Source organism: Lagopus leucura, unplaced genomic scaffold (genome assembly GCF_019238085.1).
Source record: "Lagopus leucura isolate 7727_CA_CO unplaced genomic scaffold, USGS_WTPT01 Super-Scaffold_100094, whole genome shotgun sequence".
NCBI lineage: Eukaryota > Metazoa > Chordata > Aves > Galliformes > Phasianidae > Lagopus > Lagopus leucura.
The window spans coordinates 130,428-152,033 of NW_024962321.1; the positions used below are offsets into that span (position 1 = coordinate 130,428).

The window sequence follows — 21,606 nt, forward strand, 5'->3', positions numbered from 1 at the left end:
CCCACCCCGCTCCCGGCAGCCCGCGCCGCCGTCCCGGAAGCCCCGGCCTTTCCGGCGCCCGCGCGCCCCGCCCCGCCCCGCCCCCACCCGGCCCGGCGGTAAGATGGCGGCGGCAGCCGAGTGCGATGTGATCATGGCGGCGCCCGAGGGACCCGGCGAGCCCGAGAGCGAGGAGGAGGCGCGCAGGTAGCGCGGGCGGCGGGGGCCGGGAGCGGGGCGGGAGGAGCGGGGGCTGCGGGGCCTTGGCGGAGCCTCTCTGGGCCCGGCCTGTCCGCTCTCTCCCGTCCTCCGCACCCCGCCGCATTGGGGCGCGCTCCGTTGGCGGCGGGCGCTGCGGCCGGGCCGGTCCCGCGGGGCTGCGGCTCTCGGTGGGCTCCGTCAGCCCCGCCCCCAGCCGTACGTGCGCCGCGTCCGCCGCGCCGCGTTCGCTCCGTGCCCCCCTGCGAGGGAGCGGCGGCCGCTGCCGTCCGCGGAGCGGAGCCGGGCGTCCCGGGGTCGGGTGACGCCTCGAGCGCCGCGCCCGGAGCGCCGTTTCCCGTCTCTGAGAAGCGGGGAGGCGGCTTCGGGCCCGGCTCGCGGCGCCCCGTCTGCGCACCCTGCCCGCCGTGCTTTCCGACACTGGGGGCGGCAGCGCTGTGTGCGGGGAGAGTCGTTCTGAGGCCGTTAAACAGCATCCCCGAGTAACTCCTAAAGTTCTGATCGTCCTTGTTTTGGAGCGCTCTGCTTCAGCCGGTCAAGCGACGGCCGGGCTGCGGGGCTCCCCGGGCTGCGTGCTTTCCTCGGGGCCCGGTGCTGCCGTTGCCGCGCCGCGTTCTGATGCGGTGGGGAACGTCTGACAGCTGTGCTCTGCGGTGTGGGTCTGGATGTTCGTCACCTCCCGGGAGCTGCTGCTGCTGCAGGGAGGCGGCTGCTCCCTACCATTCTTTGGTCGATGAAATCATCAGGAGAAACAAAACTGAAAGTGTCCTCTGAGGAGTGCAATTTTCAGAGTGAGCCTGCGGTGCTTCGTGCTGCAATGTGCCGTCAGGAACGGATGGCTCCAGGAGCGGTGCTGGGACAGAGAGCTTCCTGGTGATGTCATTGAGGAGCGGAACCAAGAGCTGCTGAGGAGGCACTCGTGTGTGCTGTGTGTGCAGCACTGCCAGAATGTGGAGCTGGGGAAGCCCGCTGGTGTGATCCATTCCCTGGCTCTGATTAGAGATGACAACCAAAATGTTAAAAATACCCAAATGTAAGAGCCGTGCTGGAGGCTCTGGCGTTAATTACCCTTCCTTCCTCCTTCCCGAGTTTTGCTGGGTGCAGGGAGCAGCCCTGGGGTGGGGGTTTGGTCCCTGCCCTGCTCTGAGGGGTTCAGCCACGAGGAGCAGAGCCAGCCTGGGTCACCAGGCACTTCCTGACGTGATGAGGTGGGTGCTGCAGCTCATGGGCACTGCTGTGCAATCCTGGGCTTTTATGGTGCTTTCACAGTGTTCTGTTGCTGGGATTCAAGAAGTGTGTGAGCGGGAGGTGATGTTCTGTGTGCACCAGTGGAGCAGGGCAGGGTCCTGGGGATGGCATCTCTGCTCTGCATCGGCCCTCGGGGCTTGCAGTGGTTGCTTGAGTTCTATCTCTCAAGTGATCTAATGCAAATTAGGGTGATAGTCACCAAATTAAGGAGGATGGCTGGAGGCTTAATTAGGTGCTTAATGTTTGTAAAACATCAGGAACCACGCAAGGGCTCTGCAGGCACTTGGCATTAATTGCACGGGCATTCTTTGGAATCTGATTTAACGTGGGCTTTATGATGTGACTGGGCCAGATTCTGTTAGAAAGAAGCAAAAATAAATGAAAGGCCTTACTGAACTGCTGCTGTAAGTCAGCCCCGAGCCTCCTGTGTTCTGTGCCTCTCTAGGAACTGCAGCACAGATAGACAAGGGTGAGCCCCTAAGCAACGAAGCTAAATGTGCAGTTCTGTTCTCTGCGGCTTAATAAAAATAAAAGTGGTAATAGTGGAGCTCAGGATTTCTGAACAGCTGTAAACATGCCAAACTGCTCGCTCACCGGTGGCTCAAGGGACAGGAATAGAGCGTGGTCATAGGATAATTATTGGCTGTAGCAGCATGAATTGTGAGGGTCCTGATGGAAGAGGGTTGATGTAAGTGCATTAATTTTATCTGCTGGGTGGGGGTGCGGGAGCTGCAGCTCCTGCTGGGTGGGGGCTGCGCTGCAGGCAGGGAGAGATCCGTCCCCAGAAGTCACTTCCTTCTTCTCCTAAATGGTTTCTGGCCCCTGGGATCCGTCCCTCCCCTGGCCCGGCTGATCCAGCAGCGCGGTGCTGCTGGGCGTCATTTCTTTGTCGTCCTCCTGGCAGCTCTGTGTTCCGTCGCTGTGCTCAGGACTGGATCCTTCTCCCCTTTCTTCAGCGCTGGAGGATGCGGCAGCCCCTTCTGGGAGGTATCTCCAATCATTTGGAAAATATTGTGAAATGATCTGGACGGAGTGCTGCTTTCACGGTGCTTTTGCCGCAGAATTCAGACGTGTTGATGCCTCTGCAGGAAATCGTCATTAACCTCAATAAAACAACGAGTGTGAAATTTTCCACGCAAAGTAAATTGTGCAGAAATCAAAGAGGAGGTTCCAGACCTGGCCTTAATTCGGGTCATGATGAGTCCGACAGATGTTGCCTGGAGGCTGTCAGGTGTGGATGATCAGGAAGGCTCTTTCTGCTGCTGTTTTACATGAAATTAGCTGCGTCCCAGTCGGCTGCCCCACTAATTATGAACGTCCTGGGCCGCCTCTCCAGGGAGCGCTGCCAGGCCCTGGGGTTGTTGGCTGTAGGGCTCTGGCTGTGGGTATGGGCTGTTCCAGGATTCCTGCTCTGCTTCTCACTGGGCACTGGAGTTTCCCAGGCTGTGGATCCAGCCTGTTTTGTGAACGTGTAATTATCATCTTAGGGTGATATGAGGAATGGCAGAAGCTCCTCATGTCGGCGTTTAATCTCCCATGCGTTTGCAGAGCATCTGGATACTCTGACTAGATAATTTCTGTGTACAGCTTGGAAAAGGTGTTTGGTGCTTGGAATTGAAGCCTGTTTTGAACTCCAGATCATCTTTTTTAGGGTGACTCACGTTGTCTTACCATGCAGGCGGGCTGTTTCCTGCATCCAGACCTTCATGGAAGCCAATGCTCAGGGTGGTCCTGGGCCTCCTGTGGGCTCCCACAAACGCTGAGACTCAGCCCTGCCATCAGCAATGGTGCTGTGGGTATGAAGTGGGTCAATGGTGAGCTCTGCTAGCAAGGTGCATTACATAACTGCGTAATTAACGTGCAGGGCTCATCTGGCTGTTCACACCGAGTGCTGCAGGGGGCATTGGCCCCTTCCTGTGCTCCTGTTCCCTGCTGTGGCTGAGTTTGTCCTCAGGTATTGGCTGTGCTCTGGGCTGTATGTAGAGGACAGCATGGATTTTTTTGTGCACCCTCTGGACTAAATGTCTGTGATTTTTCTGTTGACTGCTCTCCCAGAAGCCTTGGGTCCTAGGGCAGCCCCTTCAGTTGGTGAGGCTATCCAAGCGGATGTCTGTGTGTGCAGCCTTGAGATTTCCCTGGTTCTAAATCATTCTGCATGTGAATGTCTTCATTCTCACTGCTGCATTGCAGCTGGGTGCAAACCCACTGCTCGCTCAGTGGGGGGTGCTGATGTGCAGAGCAATGTGTGTGTGCAGCCCTGTGCTGCTCTGCTTCCTGTTTGCCCCCGCTGCCACAGGCTCAGTGTGAGCATATCTGCTGAGGGTGGTCGTGGTGTGTTTTATGTGACTCTGTGTTTTGTACCTGGCGAGCTGGCATTGCACCTGTGCTCTTCTTTCATGCCAGATTCAGAGTAGCATAGATATATCTTCCCTTCACTGGAGCTCCTCGGTTACAAAGTACAACCCAGCCTGGAAGAGGCGTGCGCTCATTGCCTGGCTTCAGTCCTGTGCCCTGAAAGGAGGCAAGGCTGCAGTACGTCCAGTGGGAAACACAGCAGCTAATTTTAAGCTCTAGACATCTGCCCAATGTAAGCTGTATTGAGATCACCCAACTTATTTTATCCAAGCAGCTGAGTAACATCTGACAGCTGAGAATCTCATCTGGAATCCAACAGGGGAACTGCAGGATGGAGGCACCATGTGCTATTAAGGAAAAGTGCTAGAATTGCTTAGAGAAGCCAGCTGTGCCCTTTGGGCATCCCGAAGGAGATGGGGGCTGATAGGTTTGTGAGGCTCTGGACGCCTTGCAGGCAGAAGCTGGCCCAGTTAAAATTCCCATTCCCTTGGATTTGGTGGTTTCAGACTGCCCTGGTGACCATGAGTACTCATGTTTTCTGGCAGGGATTTCAGAGCATCCTTTAAATCCCGTGTATTTTTTTTGTCAGTGTGTTGCAATGGAGGCAGGAGATGAAGTAGGAGAGGTGTTCCTGAGCTGAGCAGCCGTGATGCTGCTGCCTGCTACGTGCTGTGTGCCTGAGCTGAGAGCACGGCTCTGCAGGCACCGACCTGCGTGCACAGAGCACTGGAGGGGGCTGTGCCAGCGCTGCCAGACCTGCTAGCTGCTTCCTGCACAGCTCCTGGCGGCTTGGGAAGGTGAGCTGTGCTGGAAGGCAGGTCTGTGTGTTCCTTGCTGCAAGCTGCAGCAGGAGGGGAAGCTGCAACTGGTGTGGGGGCTGCCAGTGCCGGGGAGGAGGCAGAGGCTGTTAGCAGCCGTGGGGTTCTGCTGTGGGATGGGACGGATGTGCCTCACAGCTCTGCTGCCTGCAGAGAGAGCAGGGCTGAGCTGTCAGCAGGGCACGGTGAGCAGGGAGCCTTGGCATGGCAGGAGAGTGCTGCTACAGCATAGGAGCTGTGGCTGCTGCCTGTATGTGGCAGGTCTCCCGGGAGGACGGGGGAAGGATTAGAGGCTGTGACGAGCGTTATGAAAGGGGAAAGAGGCGGCGAGCCGGTAGGGAGAGTTACAGCAAACAGCCCCTGCTCGTGAGCCCTGCCTGCACGCAATGAAAGATGAGCTTCTTCCCGAGGTCCTGGTGCGACTCTTCCCTGTCTTCTGTGTTGGCTGCACAGAGCCCTGAGGAGGCTCTGCCCGCTGGGAACAAAGCGCTCCATTCAGCCTGCATCATATTTTTAGCAAAGCATGATTCTTCTTCAGCTTCAAAAGTAGCAAGTGGGGAATGCAGCCTACATCAGTGCGAGATGCAGAATGATCTCATTCAGGCTGCAGCATCTGTTTGGATTGAAACAATTACCAGTGATATCAGGAGATCTGCATTTCTTCTTGTTGTAGCCAGAGACCGTGGTAAACAAGGACTGTTTGCTCAGTGTGCTTTCTGTGTCAATGGAGCACAACTGGGGAGAGATGCTTCTGTTCTGTGTCTGGGACCCGAGGCCACAAGCCTTGCGTTTCCAGCAGCTGGCTTTGCCTTTGTGCTTTGGGGGAGATTCTGGGTTTCCTTTCGTGATTTTTTTCCATCATTGGGCTTTAAGCAGTGTGGGCAATAGAAATCCACGTGTATTTCCTCTCTGCCCAGTTGAGGCACGGTGAGCTGCTGGTGTATGGATCTGTGTTATGCTAAAGGCTTATAAGGGAAACAGACCAAGAAAAGAGTAGAAATGAGTAATTCTTGTGTTCACACCTTTGCTCTCACAGTTCTGTGCTTTGTGGAGGTTGCTTTGCCACGCATCTGCTTTCCTCCTTCCGTTCCCCAACTCTTCCCAGTAGTGTTGGCCAACGGAGCTCCAGCAGCCAGACCTATTGCTGTGTCTGATGGCAGTGTGACGATGGCAGGTGATGCTGCTGAGGGACACGGGTGGGCTGTGTGCTGCTGGAGCAGCTCAGGGTCAGTTCTCCATTCGTGCCATTCATCCCTTTTACAGGCCTTACAACAGAGAGCTTCTGAGTGAAGCTTAAACGAGATCTGTGATTTTCTTCTCCATTTGGTATTACAGAAATTAGAATAAAGTTCTGTTTAAGCTGCTTGCTGCCAAGGTAGTGCGGAATTGCTAGCTGTTCTCCTGCACTGCTTATGAACGTGTGATCTGTAACAGAAAGCGCCACTCTGGGGCCCGTTTGTAGTCCTACAAAGTCTGGATCCCACCACCAGCAGCACAAATCCACCCAGCACAGAACTGCTGCCAGCCCTCACGGCAGAGGAGCCCAGAGCTGTGCTGGCAGCAGCACTGAGCGCATGGCAGCTCCTGGGAGAGCAGGGCTGCTGAGTAAGCGCCTTCCTGCCGCAGCCATGGAGCAGCGCCGGCTCCCGCCTTGGCCGTTCGTGGAGTGCGGGCTGAGCGTTGGGTGCTGCTGAGCCCTCGCTGCTCCTCCACCTCCTGCTGCCCGTCAACGTGCCAACGCACAGAGTTCCACTTCCATGGCTTGACTTCTGCAGAGTTGCAGCAGGGCTGCGCTGGCTGCAGCTGGCAGCGAAACTTCAAGTTTGTGCCGCGCTGCCATTTCCCGCTGTGGCCCCGCAGGCCCTGGGCAGCAGCACCCTGTGTCTATTGTCCCGCCAGCTGGCACAACTGTGGCTCTTCTGTGCATACAACCCTTTGCATGAGGCAGTTGTGTGGGAATGGCCAATGGCAGCCCGGAACGAGGTTACAAACATGTTAACTGGTTTCAACACATTTCCCTTTGTTCTCTCACTGCTGGGCTGGCGGAGCTGCCCAGGCCCTGGTGTGGGTCTGTCCCTGGGAGGGGTGCAGGCTGGCAGCTTTGTATCAATGGAGTGCCGGTATTGGTAACCTTGTGCAGAGCAAAAGCTGCTCAGCCTTGGGATCCATTGATGCTCCAGGGTTGTTCTGAATTTGTGTGGGGAAGCTGTGCATAAAAAGCACGCGACTCTTCACTCACACTGCTCTGCTCTGGTTTGGTTGTGTTTGCTGGAATTCCTGTCAGTAGCTTTGCTGCAGTAGGTGATGTGAAGGCACCTTCGCTTCTGGGCCCTTCTCACAAGAAAATGCTGAAGCCTGGCGTTCCAGCCCAGCCTGGAAGCAGCCTGTGTCTGAGCCTGCAAGTGGAGCTGTGCCCTGCCAGGCCAGGCTCTCGCACAGCTCTTTCAGCCTCCTTGGCTTCTGCTCGTCTACTTCAGCAAAGGCTTCGTTCGGAGCAGCTGGCAGTCAGTGAGGAGCAAGCTGCTCAGTGATGGTCAACTTCAGCTGCACTTCCCATGATGTATTTGTATGCAGGTGCTTTGGGCAGTGGGCAGGCAGTATCTGCCGGCTCAGAAGTGTGATGCAGGTATTAATGCTGTGCCTTAGTGAGGGCCGTGCTGCTTTGGAGTTGGCTGAGGAGAAGCAAGTGAGTGATATCACTGAACTCATCAAAACTGAGTTAAACTTCACAGCACTGCGGTGCGAGTTCCGTCTTGGGCTGCTTATATAAAATGGTGAAGGTAGACAAGAGGAGGTGGGGAAGGGTTTAATTTCCATTACAGGAAACTTTGCTTTCAAGAGTTTAAAGGATGCAGCTTTAAACCATATGTTGTATGTTTTTAATGTCCTAAATTGTCTCTGCAAACGCTCGTTCTTGAGTGTGAGGACTATTTCTGGACCTGTTGCCAAGGCAGTGCCACGCAAAGCCTCAAGGAGAAGCACCCGTCTTCCTCCCTGATTCAGTTCTTTGAGCACAGAACTTGTTCTTGGCCCCGTTTCTCAGATATGTGGGACTGCTTCTGAAAGTCAGCGCTCAGTTTCTTGACTTCTTTGGCTGCTGAGGCTGTGCAGCACTCGTGGAGCAGCTGTCGGGCAGCCGTGTGCAGCTGAGCTGCTCAGCTCCAGAGACGGCTGCGCTGAGACAGAGCGCTGCTCACGGTGAGTTCGCTCTGTGCTGTGCTCCTTGCTGTTCAGCCAAGGTGGCCGTTTCCACGTTTTTGGCCCTCGTCAGGTGCTGAGCTGAGAGCCAGCGCAGCGCTGAGCTCCTTCCTGGAGCCGAGCAGTCAGCCCTGCAGGTGCCTGTAACACCGCCGGCGATGCTGAGGTCGCTCGGGGGTCACAAACCTGATTGTGGTCAGAATGTGTGCTGATGCTCCTCCTCGTTTCTCTTCCTTCAGAGAAGCAGAGTCCTTCAAGGAGCAAGGGAACGCTTACTACGCCAAGAAGGATTACAATGAAGCGTACAACTATTACACAAAAGCCATAGGTGAGAGCGGTGGCGGTGGTGATGAGCTCTGCTGAGCACGATGGCTAAAAATCAAAGCCAGTTACTGATTTTAAGATATACCAGCAGGGTTTCTAACAGCACAGACTGGATGAAAACTTTGTTGGTTTAATTACTTTGCAGAATTTCCCTGGGTTGATTATGCAAGTCAGTGCTAACGTGGGTGATTTGCTGCAGTCTTTTATTTCTCTTCTATCCAAGATATTTTTAGCAAGAAACCAATCCAGTTTTCCATCTAGTGCAGGGTCAGCAGTGCTGTCAGGCTCAGTGCTGCAGACCTCTATTCTGTGTGGCTTAAAGCCTGTGTGCAGTGTGAGAAGCAATGGTTTCGTGGCTTCTATTCTGAACCATCGTGCATCTTTGTAAGCCGTTTGGTGCCGTTATAAATTGGAAGGAATGTGGTTCTTTGGAACCCACAATGTCTTTCGAGTACATTCTACAAGTTGTCCAGCTGCTTACATTACACTGACAGCAAGTGCTCTCCCATTTCCTCCAGACACCTGTCCTAACAATGCCAGTTATTATGGTAACAGAGCTGCCACCCTCATGATGCTGGGGAGATTCCGAGAAGCACTGGGAGATGCTCAGCAGTCTGTCAGATTGGACGACAGCTTCGTAAGGGTATGTGGAGGTCTTCTTATTTCTTGTATGTCTGAATGCTCGTCTGCTCCTGCAGCTCCCTTCTAATGGTCTCCCCAGGGCCACCTGCGGGAAGGGAAGTGCCACCTCTCCCTGGGGAACGCCATGGCTGCCAGCCGCTGCTTCCAACGAGTTTTAGAACTGGATCACAAGAACACTCAGGCACAGCAAGAGGTGAGAAAGGGAGGCGCTGCTGAAAGGCAGGGATTGAGCTGGTTAGTGATGCCTGCGTGCCTTGATACGACGAGAAGCAATGAGGTGGTGCTGAGATCTCCTTATCTGCTTCTCAGCGGACCAATTAGTGGCACAGTTATTTGTGTGTGGTTGTCGTGGCAGGAAAGCATGGAGGCTAAGCTGGTCTTTCACCGGCACTTCAGGGGAGAGTGATGGTAATCCTGGGCTACCAGTGAGGTCACTTGACTTCAAACTGATTTTAATGCTGGCAGAAATATTGACCTAACCTGTTCTGTGGTCTGCGACAGTTTTTGCTTATGACTGTAAGAAACACTTACTGTGTGCTCCTGTCTTTAGCTGAAGAATGCCAGTACAGTGCTGGAGTATGAAAAAATAGCAGAAGTGGATTTTGAGAAGCGAGATTTCAGGAAGGTAAGATGAACTTGATGGCTTCCTGCAGCATCGTGAGCAGACTGTCTTACCTGGCCAGGTCAGTTAGATGCACATCTCATCCCCCTGCCTCCTCCTAGCTGGGCTCTCCCTGTCAGTGTCACAGTGAGTCAGTGAAGGAGTAATGCAGATCCACACTGGGCATTCTCTGGTACAGCCTCCTCACATTTGTTGCTGTGGACAGCAATGGGTGCAGCCATTACTGACCCCATACAACAAGAAGCGACAGCATGAAATCTGAAAGGCACTTAACACTTCTCATGAAACTGTGTCATAGATGCCTGTAAGGGCTGTGGAAAGGAGGCTGTTTGATGTGTTAGGCTCTTAAGCTAAGCTCAGTGTTCTACAAACAGAAACTCCAGCTTTGCACCACCTTGTTACGAGGAGCAGATGGGGTGTGGGGTCGGTCTGGACTGCATGTGGTGGAATCACCCTGCCTGTGCTGCCTGTTCTGGGCTTTTGCATCTACCCCTCACTTCACTGGGAAGACCTGCATGAAATGTGATCTTTGTTTCTGGAGAGCTGTTCTTGCTCCTTTCTCACCCTTTGCCTTTGGCTTCTCAGTCTGAAGCACAGTGCTTCCCACAGCAGCCCATCGTGATGTCACAGGCCGGGAAAGCAGATGAAACTTGGTGGAACAATCGCCCTGTTCTCCTGCAGATGTCCCTGCCAGAGAGGCAGAGATGGAAAAAGACCCATTAGATCACCCTGCCCACTGCAGTCAGGCAGTCTAAGATCAGTCCCTGCTCTGTACTTTTTTTGTGTTCTGTCCAGTCCAAACTGTCCCAGTCTGTTGCATTTCTGTCCCTCCCACACTCCTTTGTAACATGGGAAACAGGGGCAGAATTGTCTTCCTTGGCCTTTTCTTTGGGGCCTGCAATTTCAGTGGAGTTAAAGGGGTTTGAACTACAGGTGTTCCTGGAGTTTTCTGCCCAGTGCTCTGTCATGGTAACAAAGCAGGGCCCACGTACCCCATGAAGCCCTTCTTAGAACAAAGCAAAGCAAAGAAAAACAACACCACCAAAAACTGCTCTGAATGAAACGTGGATCCAGCAGAAAAGAGGAACCTGCACCCTTCCCTTCCTGCTCAAAGGCAAACAGGGAATCTCACGTGTGGTAATGATGCAGTTTTTCAAACTAAACCTTTGGATGTTTGCTTTTCTCACATCAGGTTGTGTTTTGCATGGATCGTGCTCTGGAGTTTGCTCCTGCTTGTCACAGATTCAAAATCCTCAAGGCTGAATGTTTAGCACTGCTGGGTCGTTACCCAGAAGCACAGTCTGTAGCAAGGTAGGCATCTTTAAGGTCTTGAAATCGTGAACCAGCCTGTGGTGTGTGCTGCATGCTGTCTGTTCCCAGAGCCTAAAACAATGGGAGATGGAAAAAATCCTCAATGCAAATGATGACAAAGAAGCTGACATGAATTCATCCTTCTTCCAATTCATCACACTGGGAAACTCTTCTTAAGCTTATTTAATATCCAGCAGTCTTGCTTGAGCATCTTCATGCACTGTTTTATATCCCTACCACAGATCTGATGAATCCCCTCAGTATCTCAGCAGGAGAAGAGTGCTTCTGCTGATGACAGGCAGAGTGCTGTAGTGACTTACGGTCTGTGTCTGTCGCAGTGACATCTTACGGATGGACTCGACGAACGCAGATGCTCTGTACGTCCGCGGCCTCTGCCTTTATTATGAGGACTGCATTGAGAAGGCAGTGCAGTTCTTCGTCCAGGCACTCAGAATGGCTCCTGACCACGAGAAAGCATGTTTAGCCTGCCGTGTAAGTTGTGGGCACTGGGGCTGGGACCACGAAACTGCCAGGGCTTGATGCTTTAAACAAGCTCTTCTGCTGGAGCAGTCCTTTCTCTGCCCCGTGAGTCTGTGACTGCTGTGTCCTGTAACGGTGTCAGGAAGCAGATTGGAATGGCTATAGCTGGGGAGTCCTGGCCAGGGAGATGAGGTGTTGGTTCCTCTGAACGCTCAGCTGCTGTCCTTACCCACGGTGCGTTGTCTTTCAGAATGCCAAAGCACTTAAAGCAAAGAAGGAAGATGGGAATAAAGCATTTAAAGAAGGAAACTACAAACTAGCTTATGAACTGTACACAGAAGCACTAGGAATAGATCCTAATAACATAAAAACAAATGCCAAACTCTACTGCAACCGGGGGACGGTTAATTCCAAGGTAAGAGGTGGTCATCGTGCAGGTGACCTTTCATGTAGGTCTTGTTCCTCAGCACGTAGTTGACAAGCAGCAGGTTGCTTGCTAGAAGCATGCACTTCTCCTGGGGCAGCTGCAGCCATCCAGTGCTGTCAGCAAGTTTTCCCGTTCTTGGGCTTGCACAATAATTGGATCTGCTCCAAGCAGCTGAAGAAATCGACGCCTAAAGAAACAAAACTCAAATGCTTGGGCTGCCTGGAGTGGGAGGGGGAGAAGGAATGCAGTGTGGCCTTATCTTAATCAGTGTGAAGGCATCCCTGTTTGTTTCCTTCCTTGTAATGAGGAGATCGTGCTTTCATTTGCTTGAAATCCTGATGCTGTTTAGCAGTTCTGCTTTTCTCTGATTGGGATTCACTTCTGTCTGACCTTGTAGCTTAGGAAACTCGAAGAAGCAATAGATGACTGCACGAACGCAGTAAAGCTGGACGAGACGTATATTAAGGCGTACTTGAGGAGAGCACAATGGTAAGTAGGTGTTTGTCTTGGACGTGCTGGGCAGGTTTGGAGATGGGAACCTCCTCCCCACAGCAATAGGTGACAGGGCAACAAATCTGAAGCTTACATGAATAAAAGGCGATGCCTTCAGAGGTCCATACAAACCTCTTTTGTGTGGTGCTGGGGAGTTGGGAAAGCACGTGGTCTGTCCTGCCTGCACGTGTCCGGGCTGCCTGTCTGTTGTGTTTAGGCAGGGTTTGTTATGGGGACTGCTGAATCACAGCAAGTTGTCAGTGTGTGAGTGGGGCTGAAAGGCCAGCAGGCAGGAGTGTCCTCTCTGAGGTGCCCAAGTTGTCACTTCTGACCAGGGCTGTCAGCGTGCAGCTCTGCACCAGCTTCCTCAAAATGTTGTGGCTGCCATTAATTCCTGCTGTTGGATCAATAATTATAAGGCCTTTAAAGTAGAACGTGTGTCAGCAAGCGAGATGGCAGCCTCGGTTTGGAGCCCAGAGTTCCTGTGCCAGGTTTCCCATGGCCTCCAGCAGCTGTTACCCTTTGCAGGTTCTTTCTGCAGCCCAATGCATCTGTTTCCCTTAATTCCTATCTACCCAGAAAAGTTGTGACTGAGCCCCTTCTTTGATGCTTTCTGTGAAGTACAGCTTGGCAATCATTGTTCCCACAGTTACATGGACACAGAGCAATATGAAGATGCTGTAAGAGACTATGAAAAGGTTTATCAGACAGAAAAAACAAAAGGTAAACGTGTCTGTGTTCTGTGCATGTTTCCTCTGAGTAAGGCAGATGGTTTGTTGCTGAATATGGTCCTCATCCTTTGTAGTAGCCTGAAATGAAACGGAGCAGCTCTAGTTGTTGTGGTTCACTGTCTGACAAATACTGGTTCAGTAGCATTGAAATTTCACCTATGTTTGGAACAGCCTTTGGTGCAGTGTTCAGCTTCAGTTAGCTGCCTGAGTGGAAATGCAAGTGGTTGGTGCTTGTGGCACCCAAATCCTGCAGCTCAGGCCACCCCAGGTCTTGGTCTGTCGGTCTCTGTGGGAGCAGGGCGTTGTGTGATGCACTGAAGCTGCTTTCCTTGGGCTTTGCAGAACACAAACAGCTTCTAAAGAATGCACAGATGGAACTGAAAAAAAGCAAACGGAAAGACTACTACAAAATCCTTGGGGTCGACAAGAATGCCTCCGAAGATGAGATCAAGAAGGCCTACAGGAAGAGAGCACTGATGCATCATCCAGGTATCCAGGTGTTTTCAGAGCATGCCTTGCTGCTCTGATTCTCCTGCACAGCCGCCCGCAACCATCACTGGGAGCTGGGAATAAAGGGGAGGGGGAATGCATGGGCAGATGTGACCCCAGGGCGTCTAAAATGCCTCCTGTGGTAGCTGGGGCTGCCTGCAGCTTCCCTTTCACAATAGAAACCTAAAGTTTCTTTCCTGCTTGGTTTCATGTTGTTAGACCGCCACAGTGGGGCGAGTGCAGAAGTACAGAAGGAAGAGGAGAAGAAGTTCAAGGAGGTTGGTGAAGCCTTTACCATCTTGTCAGACCCCAAGAAGAAGGCTCGCTATGACAGTGGACAGGATCTAGAAGAAGATGGGTTGAACATGGGAGGTAGGTAGTTTTTGTGGTATCCTCCCTTTTGTAACAACCCCATAAATGGGCTTTGTTTGGTCCGTGGGAGTATTTGAATGGCAGTTGCTGTCGAGAGCTGCAGGTAATCAGGGTTGTGTGGTGGACGTTGTCCTTGACTGAGCTGTTGGACAGTAGGTGCCATCTGTAGAAGCTTCTGTCCTTCACAGGGTGTACAAATCCATCACACAAATTCTGTGGGTCCCAAAATGTGGCTGATCCAAAATCCTTAGCTTGCTTCTGTGAGTTAAGGCCTGAGAGATGTTGCTTTTACCTGTTCTGTGCCACTGATGTATCCCGTGCTGTGGTGCAGCACAGTGCCATGGTGTGCTGTGCTGCTCCCTTACAGTGGACAAAGCAGGCTGCTTGTCCATGGCTTTCTGTGAAACGCAGTGTGGGCTCTCAGTTCAGAGCCAGTTTCTAAACTGAAAACTGCAACTGTCTGTTCCTCTTCATCTTACAGCTTCCTTTTCTTCCCTACAGACTTCGATGCAAATAATATATTTAAGGCCTTCTTTGGAGGGCCGGGAGGCTTCAGTTTTGAAGGTAGGTGGAGGTGCCCTGCTGCTGGCGTTGGAGCTGGTAAGTGCTCAGATTGCTTCACCCGGCAGCAGAGGCTCCCCAGCTTTGCTGTGCTGACGGAGAGGAGCGTGCTGCTGAGCTCCCTTCAGTCCTCAGCTGTGGTCGGGCTTCATGCAGCGCTGCACAGCTCTCAGCACTTTCCCAGTGTCATTAGGCCATGTGAGGAGCTGTGCGTTGTTAGGTTTTGTTGTGTGTTTGGGGAAGTCCTGCATGGTTCTTGCACCATTTGCTTTCGTCCTCGTCAGCTCGCCTGCAGAGCCTCCCTCGCCTGTGTTGTCAGTGGTCCACTCTTACCTCTTGGGATTCAGCTGCTGGAGATGCGTGGGTCGGATCTCCCCTACCTGCCCAGATGGCTTTGTTCAGTTACTGGCCTGGCATCGAGCCGTTGCAGCCTGCTGTTCGACCGCCCTCTCTTTGAACTGACATCTTTTGTTTTCTTTTTCAGCTTCTGGGCCTGGGAATTTCTTTTTCCAGTTTGGCTAAAACACACACACCTGCTCTGCTGCTTTTAGCCTTCAATACGGACATACTTAGACTCCTTCCTCCATCATGTCTCATTGTACTTAGAGCAGTTTCATTTCTCTCGGTTGGAGACCTCAGTTTGTGTGCGTTTGTGTGTGAAGAGGAAACCAGCTCGGGGAAGGGAAGGCTTGTGGATTTTGTTTTACTGTTAACTTTATTAAAAAAGAAAATAATAAAGCTTTGAATCTGTTGGTCCCTCCATGCTGGCCCGTGCTTTCAGGCTGCTCCTCAGCACAGAGGATTTCCCGGAGTCCTCGTGGAATTCTGCCATGTTCTGTTCTGGCTGCACAGCACAGCGTGGCAGCATCTCAGCTCTGTAGGAGCTTCTCCGTTCTCTTACCTCTCTGAAAACGTTGCCAGCGTTCCCTCAGACCTCACGCGATCGCATCTCGCCGGCCAGCTCTCCTGGTCTCCTTTCTGTGCCGTGGTTCTCCCAGAACGGTCGCTTGGACTCGGTCAGTAACGCGTGAGCTGAGCGGTTGTGTGTCAGAGAGAAACGGATTTAAAAGAGCAGCTGCTGTGGGAGCGCCTGTGGTGCAGCTGAGGCTGAGGGCTTCGCGTCCTGCGCCAGGATTTTCCTCTTGAAGACGATGTGGGATTTGCTCTGGGCTTGAATTTTTTCACCGTGTGTTTTTTCCTTTCCATTAATCCACTTGAACTCTTCATAGCCGCGCTGTGAACTTGGTTCTGTTGGGTTTGAAATCGTCACGTTAGACTTTGTGTTGCTGATCCGTAGTGTGGATGAACTCCTCTTAGCCTTGAAGAGACGCGAAGTGATGTTCAGGTCATTGCTGAAGTGGTTCCTGTGCAGCAGTGCGCTCTCATCACCGTCACAAGGACTCTGCCTTATGACAAAGCAGTGGAGTGGCTCTCAAATAGTAACGTCAATAGTCCAAAGGAGCAAGAAAATGCAAAGTCCCCCCCTGGGCTGGCAGCCTGCCCCTTGCTTCACTTGCACGGCGTGTGCAGAGCTCTCGGCTGGGTGCTGCAGCGCAGAGCTGACAGCCTGGAGCTGGATGTGGTTTTGTTGGCGTGGCGCTGCTCTGTCGCTCAGCACAGCTGCTGTGGGCTCTGCTGGGGAAGGGCTCGGCTTCCACAGCTCTTCCCGCTTCCCTGGAAAGCAGAGGATCTCTGCCACAGGCGCTCTGTTGAGCCCTCGGGTGCTGCTGGGAGCCTCGGGCTGCAGGCGGTGCTGTGCTTTGCAGGGGCTGAGCAGGGCTGCATGCAGTGAGAGCTGAGGCTGAGCAGCACAGAGCTGAGGTTGGTGTGGGTGGGAAAGCAAAGTTCCTGCCTGCGAGCTCTTTTCCTGAGGAGGAACCTGACGCTGTTGTATCATCTCTGCCTTGGCTTCTACTGCAGGAGCAAAAATTGCAATCAATTAATTGCACAGAATGATTCCTTCAGATGCTGACATCTTTGTCTTCCTTCCCGCTGAGGCTGCGCGTGCCCTGGGCTGCTGGCTGGACTTCAGCAGTTGGTGCTGCTGAGTGCGTTGGGTTTGTTCGGAACTTCTGACAATCTGCTCTCACAGAGGGAAGATTTAAGGGCTTCAATTTGAGTGCTGCAGAATAAAGGCAGCGTTTTACAATCGCTCTGGAGGCAGCTTTTGCAGTGAGCCAACGTGAAGTAATATTCGTAAAAACAGACATTTGCTGAGCGTCCTTCGTGTCGGTGCAGGGTGATGGATTGACCCGGGTTGCACTGAGAGCAAAATGAGATCCTGCAGTTTTCAGATGAATAGCAGGGACCCCAAACGCTGCCTGTGCTCACTGAGACCTCCTGGCTCCCGCAGCTCTGCGCAGTCACAGCTTGCAGGACTGATTTCAGCGTGACGTTGCGGCTTTGCGGTGCGTTGTCCTGTGTGTCAGCAATTGCTGCACAGCTCGGCCCTCTGTCAGCACGCAGGGATGCGCGCTGCGTTCAGCACTGCGCTGGTTGTGATGGCTGTTGGTGTTTCTGCCTCCCTGCTGTGCCCTCCTCTCCCAGCTGGGTTTGAGGCCGTTCCTCAGAGGGCAGCAGTGGAACGGCTTCGTCTCTGAGCGAGGGAAAGTGTGCAGATGTTTATGAAACTGTAGGTGGATGCATGATTTAAAATAGTTAAATATTACTGTGGTGAGTGCCAACGCGTCTCTGAGGAGTGCTGCTGTGTGGATGGAGCTGAAGAAGGGCTCTGCCCCTCCTGCAGCCCCCCCTGGTTCGCCCTCGCCCCGTGTTGCAGTGCTGCAGGTGTGGGTGCCGCGGGGCGACCTCCAGATCTCTGCGTTGGTGTTTGAGAGATGCTTGCATGTGTGCACAGCTGACCTCCAGGCCCTCGGGTCTGCTGTGTTTATTTATTTCATTTCCCTGTGAGATTTGCTTTCTGTATCTGACGCAGTTTCAGCTCCAGCTTCTGCACGGAGCGCTGCGCGTCCCTTTGGGGTGCTGACCCTGGACCTGAAGTTGGCTTTGGAAACCGTCCCGCTGCTTCTGGCTGCCCCTTTTGACAGGCTTTTCCACTTGTCTGCTATCCATGCTACCTAGGGAAGCACATGGCTTTGTTTGTGTACTTGGAAGTGTTGCTGTAAAGCTGGATCTCGTGTGCTGATGGCTTCTGACTGTTCTGTAAATACTTGCGTTAGTGCAGACTGGGTGAGTGGAGACGGTTTGGGGACAGCAGTGTGAAATAGCTGTGCAATATTGTGAGTCCCCCGGAGCTTTCTGTATCCGGGATGCAGAGCAGCAGCGGCCCGCTCTGCTCATTCCCAGCAGGAGAGCCCTGGCCTCGCGATGGGGGCTGTGCTCTGCGGCACTCTGAAAGCTCTGGAATGGCCAAAAGTCTGTGCAGGGCTTTGCCGGTCCTTCCAGTTCACTTCCTCGGTTTAATAGCTGAGATGTTCACTTGTCTTCAAGTGGATGGGCTTTAAACGCGTGCCTTGTACCCTCCCCTCCCCGTAGGGAAAAGGACGGCTGTGCGCGGCCCCCGTTGAGTTCCTCCCGTAGTGCTGAGGTTCTGTGTGTTCCGTGGCAGCAGTGCTGCGCCCAGCCGTGCGAGGGGCGTCCCCGATCCCGGAGCTGAGACCCGGGGCATTCCTCGGGGAAGCCGCTTCCCGGGAGCGGTGCCGTGTCGGCTCAGACGCGATGCGCTCCGCTGCGGCCGGGGAGGGGATGGGGATGTGGGATCGCCGGAGCAGCGCTGAGCACTTCGTGCCTGTGCTGGGCTGAGCTGATGGGGGAGCTCTGCGGGAGCCGTGAGGGCGCTGAGAGGCGCGGAGTGCGAAGCTGCGTTAGGGAGAGCGGCAGCGCTGGGCTGTGGGGGCTGTGCGCGCTGCCTCTGCCCGGGTTTGTGATCCAGCTGCAGCTCTGGCACAGCCAACCTTTCTGCGTTACTCTGCCTCGCTCCCCGCTTTCACGTACAAATTCCTGCTTCAAAGGAGAAAACCAGGGGAGGCGGCGCTGGGGGTGCAGCAGCCCGAGCAGCTTCACGGCATGCAGACGTGCTTTGTTGTGAAGTGGTTCGGAGCAGCCGAGACAGAAGCAGAGACTGATGTGAAGCCGACTTGGAGAGGGCCGCCCTATTTATCCAAATCCCAATTCTGAATGTTTACCTCGGTGTAAAACCTTTCCTGGGGGAGGAAAGGAGTCCTGCATGGAGCACCCGAACCCCGAGCGCTTTGCCAAACGCCTCTCCAGGGCGGCTTCACAGCGGGGCCAGCGCTATCCCTCTTTGGACCTTTACCTTTCTAGGATGTGAACGGTAACAATGTGAATATATGTTGTTTACTTCATTAGGCATAATTCATAATGCTGTGTTTATATGGAGAATATCACAGACTGAAGCAAAAACCGTATGCAATTGGTTTACTTTATTATAAACTGTATATGATGTACAAACTAATAAAAAGGTCGATGAGGACGGCGTTGCTGTTGTTCTTAGCGCGGCTCTGCAGGCGGGGGGAGCAGAGCAGCTCTGTGTGCTGCCAGGAGCTGCTGGCTGCGTGCTGTGAGGTGGGATGGGAGACCGGGGCTCACAGCGCTCCTGGTGCAGCTGCCTGCGCTCAGCTGTGGGAAGGGAGGAGCGGATGGAACTCAGGGTGCAGACGTGGATTCTTTGGGTGGCGTTAGAATGGGAATCCATTGCCGTCCTCCAAAGCAGGCAGTGCTTTCTCTCACTGCTGAACTCGCACAGCACTGCCTGTGCTCTCCCATAGCGCTCCTTGCTGCTGTTCTGAGGAGGAGGAATGCTTCTCCCAGCGCTGAGCCCTTTACAGACATGAACCCAGCACACAGGTGGGGAACACAGCGAGAGTTTACATTTATTAACGGTGGGTTAAGCACAATGCAGCTCACCAGGCGCAGAGCCGTGGCAGGAGTTGGGGCTGCTGTCCTGACCTGGGTCTGTTAGTTGAGATTTGTGTTATGAAGTAGTGAGCGCGGGTCTGCGGGCTGGCAAACGATCTAAGAGCAGAAACATCAGCTTTAATAAAACAGGCTTAATAACAGCAGCGCTCGATCATTAACTTCTCTCCAGCCCACGATCGGGGTTGGAGCAGACTTGAGTTACGCAGTTACAATACCTCCCTTTACTTCCTAAATTACAGTGTTACTTCCAGCCTACGTTCAGTGCATTAGCTAAAGCTAGTAAAATCTTGCTTGAAGTACAGTTCTGTATTTCAGATACGATTTAATGTCTACAAAATAAGATGGAAAAGACATTAGTTCATCTCTTCCATTCCCCGCCAAGGCAGGATTGCTCCCTACAGGACGGTGGTGCTGGCAGAATTGAATGCAGCCCATCCTGAGCAACTGGAGCCGTTACAGGAACCGAATGCAGCTCCTCAAAGCTGTTTCCTTGCTGTGATTTTCTCCCCATGTCTGCAGTGTTTGGCTCACAGACGTGGAGCCCATCAGCACAGCCCTTCTCTGCACTGAAAGCTCTGCGCGCCAGCAGCGCAATGGGGAAGGATACGCGTGGCTCCGGCGGCTGCCGCACGACCCCTAAAGGGCAGAGCGGCCGGGAGCTGCTGCACTGGACAGAAGGGGTCTGGTTTTCACACGAATGCAGCACTCCTGCTGTTTGTCCGTCTGTCCGTTATGCAGCTCACTGGGCCTCAGAGCAGTTCTGTACAGGCTCTGTTCTGCCACCGCTCAGCTGTGGAGCGCTGACGTGTACAGATGTAACGATTGTGGCTCATAGGGAAGTTATAAAAGACAACAGGAGATCCTCCTCTGAGGAAGAAAACAAGCAGGGCCCCACGAGAGCTGGTTCTCCCCAAACTCTCCCATCAGAAATGCTCAGCAGTGCTTTGGTTACCGAGGGTTATGTGACAGCTCTCCTGGAGCTGCTTGTTTTCTACCGAGGCCAATAAATGCCTCCCCAGAGATGTTTCGGTCTGAGGTTGGCAGAAGGGCTTGCTTAGTAAAGGCAGAATTATTTCTCTTTACAGTTTTAAAGGTTACCGAGTTACTTTCCTTTTAAAAACCAGCGGGGGCGACGCCTGCCCGTGCTCTTAGATGATGGTGCAGGAACTGAACGCAGAGCCCCGTTTGTTGGTGCTCTGTGTAGGCACCAGTTTTCCCTTCCCGTAGTAACCCGAGAAAATCGCCCTCACGTCGATCTTTTTAGACAGGACGAGCATCCACATCCCGTTACCAAAATACTGCAGTTTCCCTCCCCCAATTTCCCCCACTTCCTCCCCTTTGCTCCCCGCCTTTTCCAGTTTCACGAACTCCAGCAGATCCAGCCCGGTTTGCACGGCTTCGACGCCGCTGGCGCAGCCGAGGGTGATGTGAGCGCGGCTGCCCTTCGGGAGGCTGTCGGCTGCCTGGATCTTATCGGCGTCCCCGGGCCACAGCAGCAGCTGCTGTTCGCTCAGCTCCACGCGAGCACCGACAGTTTTGGTTGTGACAAACAGACCAGAAATGGACAGAGTGAAGCCCTTGCCGTAGGAAGCCCTCACAGCCTGCGGAGAGAGGGGGAGAATCAGAGCGGAGCTGGGGGGGTCGGAGCGCCGCGGGCGGCTTCGTTGGGTCCCGGCTGCCGCAGGTCTCGCTTTGCTGCGTTTGAAACACAACACAGAGCTGCACGGCGAGCGCCGTCCTTCCCCGACCCCCGATTTACCTGGGCTGTTTGGAAGCGATTTAAGCGGAAGTGTAAACCTGCGATTTACTGTCATTCAAACCACGCTACGGGAGACGACAGCGGAGGGAGGCGCTCCTGGGAGCGGACAGGAGGCGTGGGCTGCCCCGTGCTGATCGCGTTCCTACAGGCGGGCCGTGGGCGCACGCAGCCCTGCAGTTTCCCTCTCAGCTGTGAGCAAAGCTGCCCCCCCCCCCCCCTCCCCACCGCACGCAGAGCCCCGGCCAGGGAAGGACTCGGATGGGAGGCGGGGAAGCGGAGCCGCAGCGCTCACCTCCTGCTGTGCGTAATCCTCAGCCCCCGCTGCCTTCCCGAAGTCGGTGTATTTGGTGGTGCAGTGCAAGACCCCGGGCGGCCTCTTCACAAAGTAGCTGGTGAGATCTATTTTTATTTTGGGATCTTCAGAAGTGACTGCGAATGTAGAAGAACGTTATTATGACAAAAGGATCCCTGAAAAAGCACCGGAGCTTAAGCCCCATCTCAGCTTTCTTCACCTATTCGTCCTCTGTGCTTCACCTCCTTACGGCTGGAAAGGAAGAGGGGGATACAAAACCCCTCCTTCCTCCCGGGACGTGGATGCAGCTGAAACACGTTCAGGTGGCAGAGCAGAAACCCCACGAGGGGGGAGGGGAGGGGAGGGGAGGGGAGGGGAGGGGAGGGGA

General features: G+C 53.8%; 2 protein-coding genes across 4 annotated transcripts in view; one reads left to right on the forward strand and one right to left on the reverse strand.

Moving 5' to 3' along the window:
• Nucleotides 1-79: 79 nt before the first annotated feature.
• DNAJC7 (DnaJ heat shock protein family (Hsp40) member C7) lies at nt 80-15,028 on the forward strand. 2 transcript variants are annotated; one of them, XM_042887618.1, is made up of 14 exons: nt 80-186; nt 8,057-8,145; nt 8,660-8,784; nt 8,863-8,976; nt 9,334-9,408; nt 10,598-10,716; nt 11,055-11,208; nt 11,447-11,611; nt 12,021-12,112; nt 12,765-12,838; nt 13,189-13,335; nt 13,555-13,707; nt 14,209-14,271; nt 14,753-15,028. In XM_042887618.1, exons 1-14 carry the CDS (start codon nt 104-106, stop codon nt 14,788-14,790), a joined length of 1,491 nt encoding a protein of 496 aa, XP_042743552.1. In that variant the 5' UTR covers nt 80-103; the 3' UTR covers nt 14,791-15,028. The 2 variants fall into 2 exon arrangements, with proteins under 2 accessions (XP_042743552.1, XP_042743551.1); XM_042887617.1 differs by having other exon boundaries at nt 14,209-15,028.
• Nucleotides 15,029-18,656: 3,628 nt separating this feature from the next.
• LOC122188937 (2',3'-cyclic nucleotide 3' phosphodiesterase) overlaps nt 18,657-21,606 on the reverse strand; it is a 5,140-nt gene continuing 2,190 nt past the window's right edge. For both annotated transcript variants that reach the window (XM_042887621.1, XM_042887622.1), the window contains exons 3-4: nt 21,219-21,355; nt 18,657-20,768 (exon numbers count right to left, since the gene is read on the reverse strand). In XM_042887621.1, coding sequence (XP_042743555.1) covers nt 20,316-20,768; nt 21,219-21,355 — 590 coding nt within the window. In that variant the 3' untranslated portion in view covers nt 18,657-20,315. The remainder of the gene's footprint in view (nt 20,769-21,218; nt 21,356-21,606) is intronic.

What these genes read in the sequence shown, in the direction of transcription:
- DNAJC7 (XM_042887617.1), top strand. Translation starts at nt 104, where the DNA reads ATGGCGGCGGCAGCCGAGTGCGATGTGATCATGGCGGCGCCCGAGGGA. An exon ending in GGGGGACGGTTAATTCCAAG is followed by an intron (nt 11,612 to 12,020) that starts GTAAGAGGTGGT and finishes CTGACCTTGTAG; the next exon opens with CTTAGGAAACTCGAAGAAGC. An exon ending in AGATGGGTTGAACATGGGAG is followed by an intron (nt 13,708 to 14,208) that starts GTAGGTAGTTTT and finishes TCTTCCCTACAG; the next exon opens with ACTTCGATGCAAATAATATA.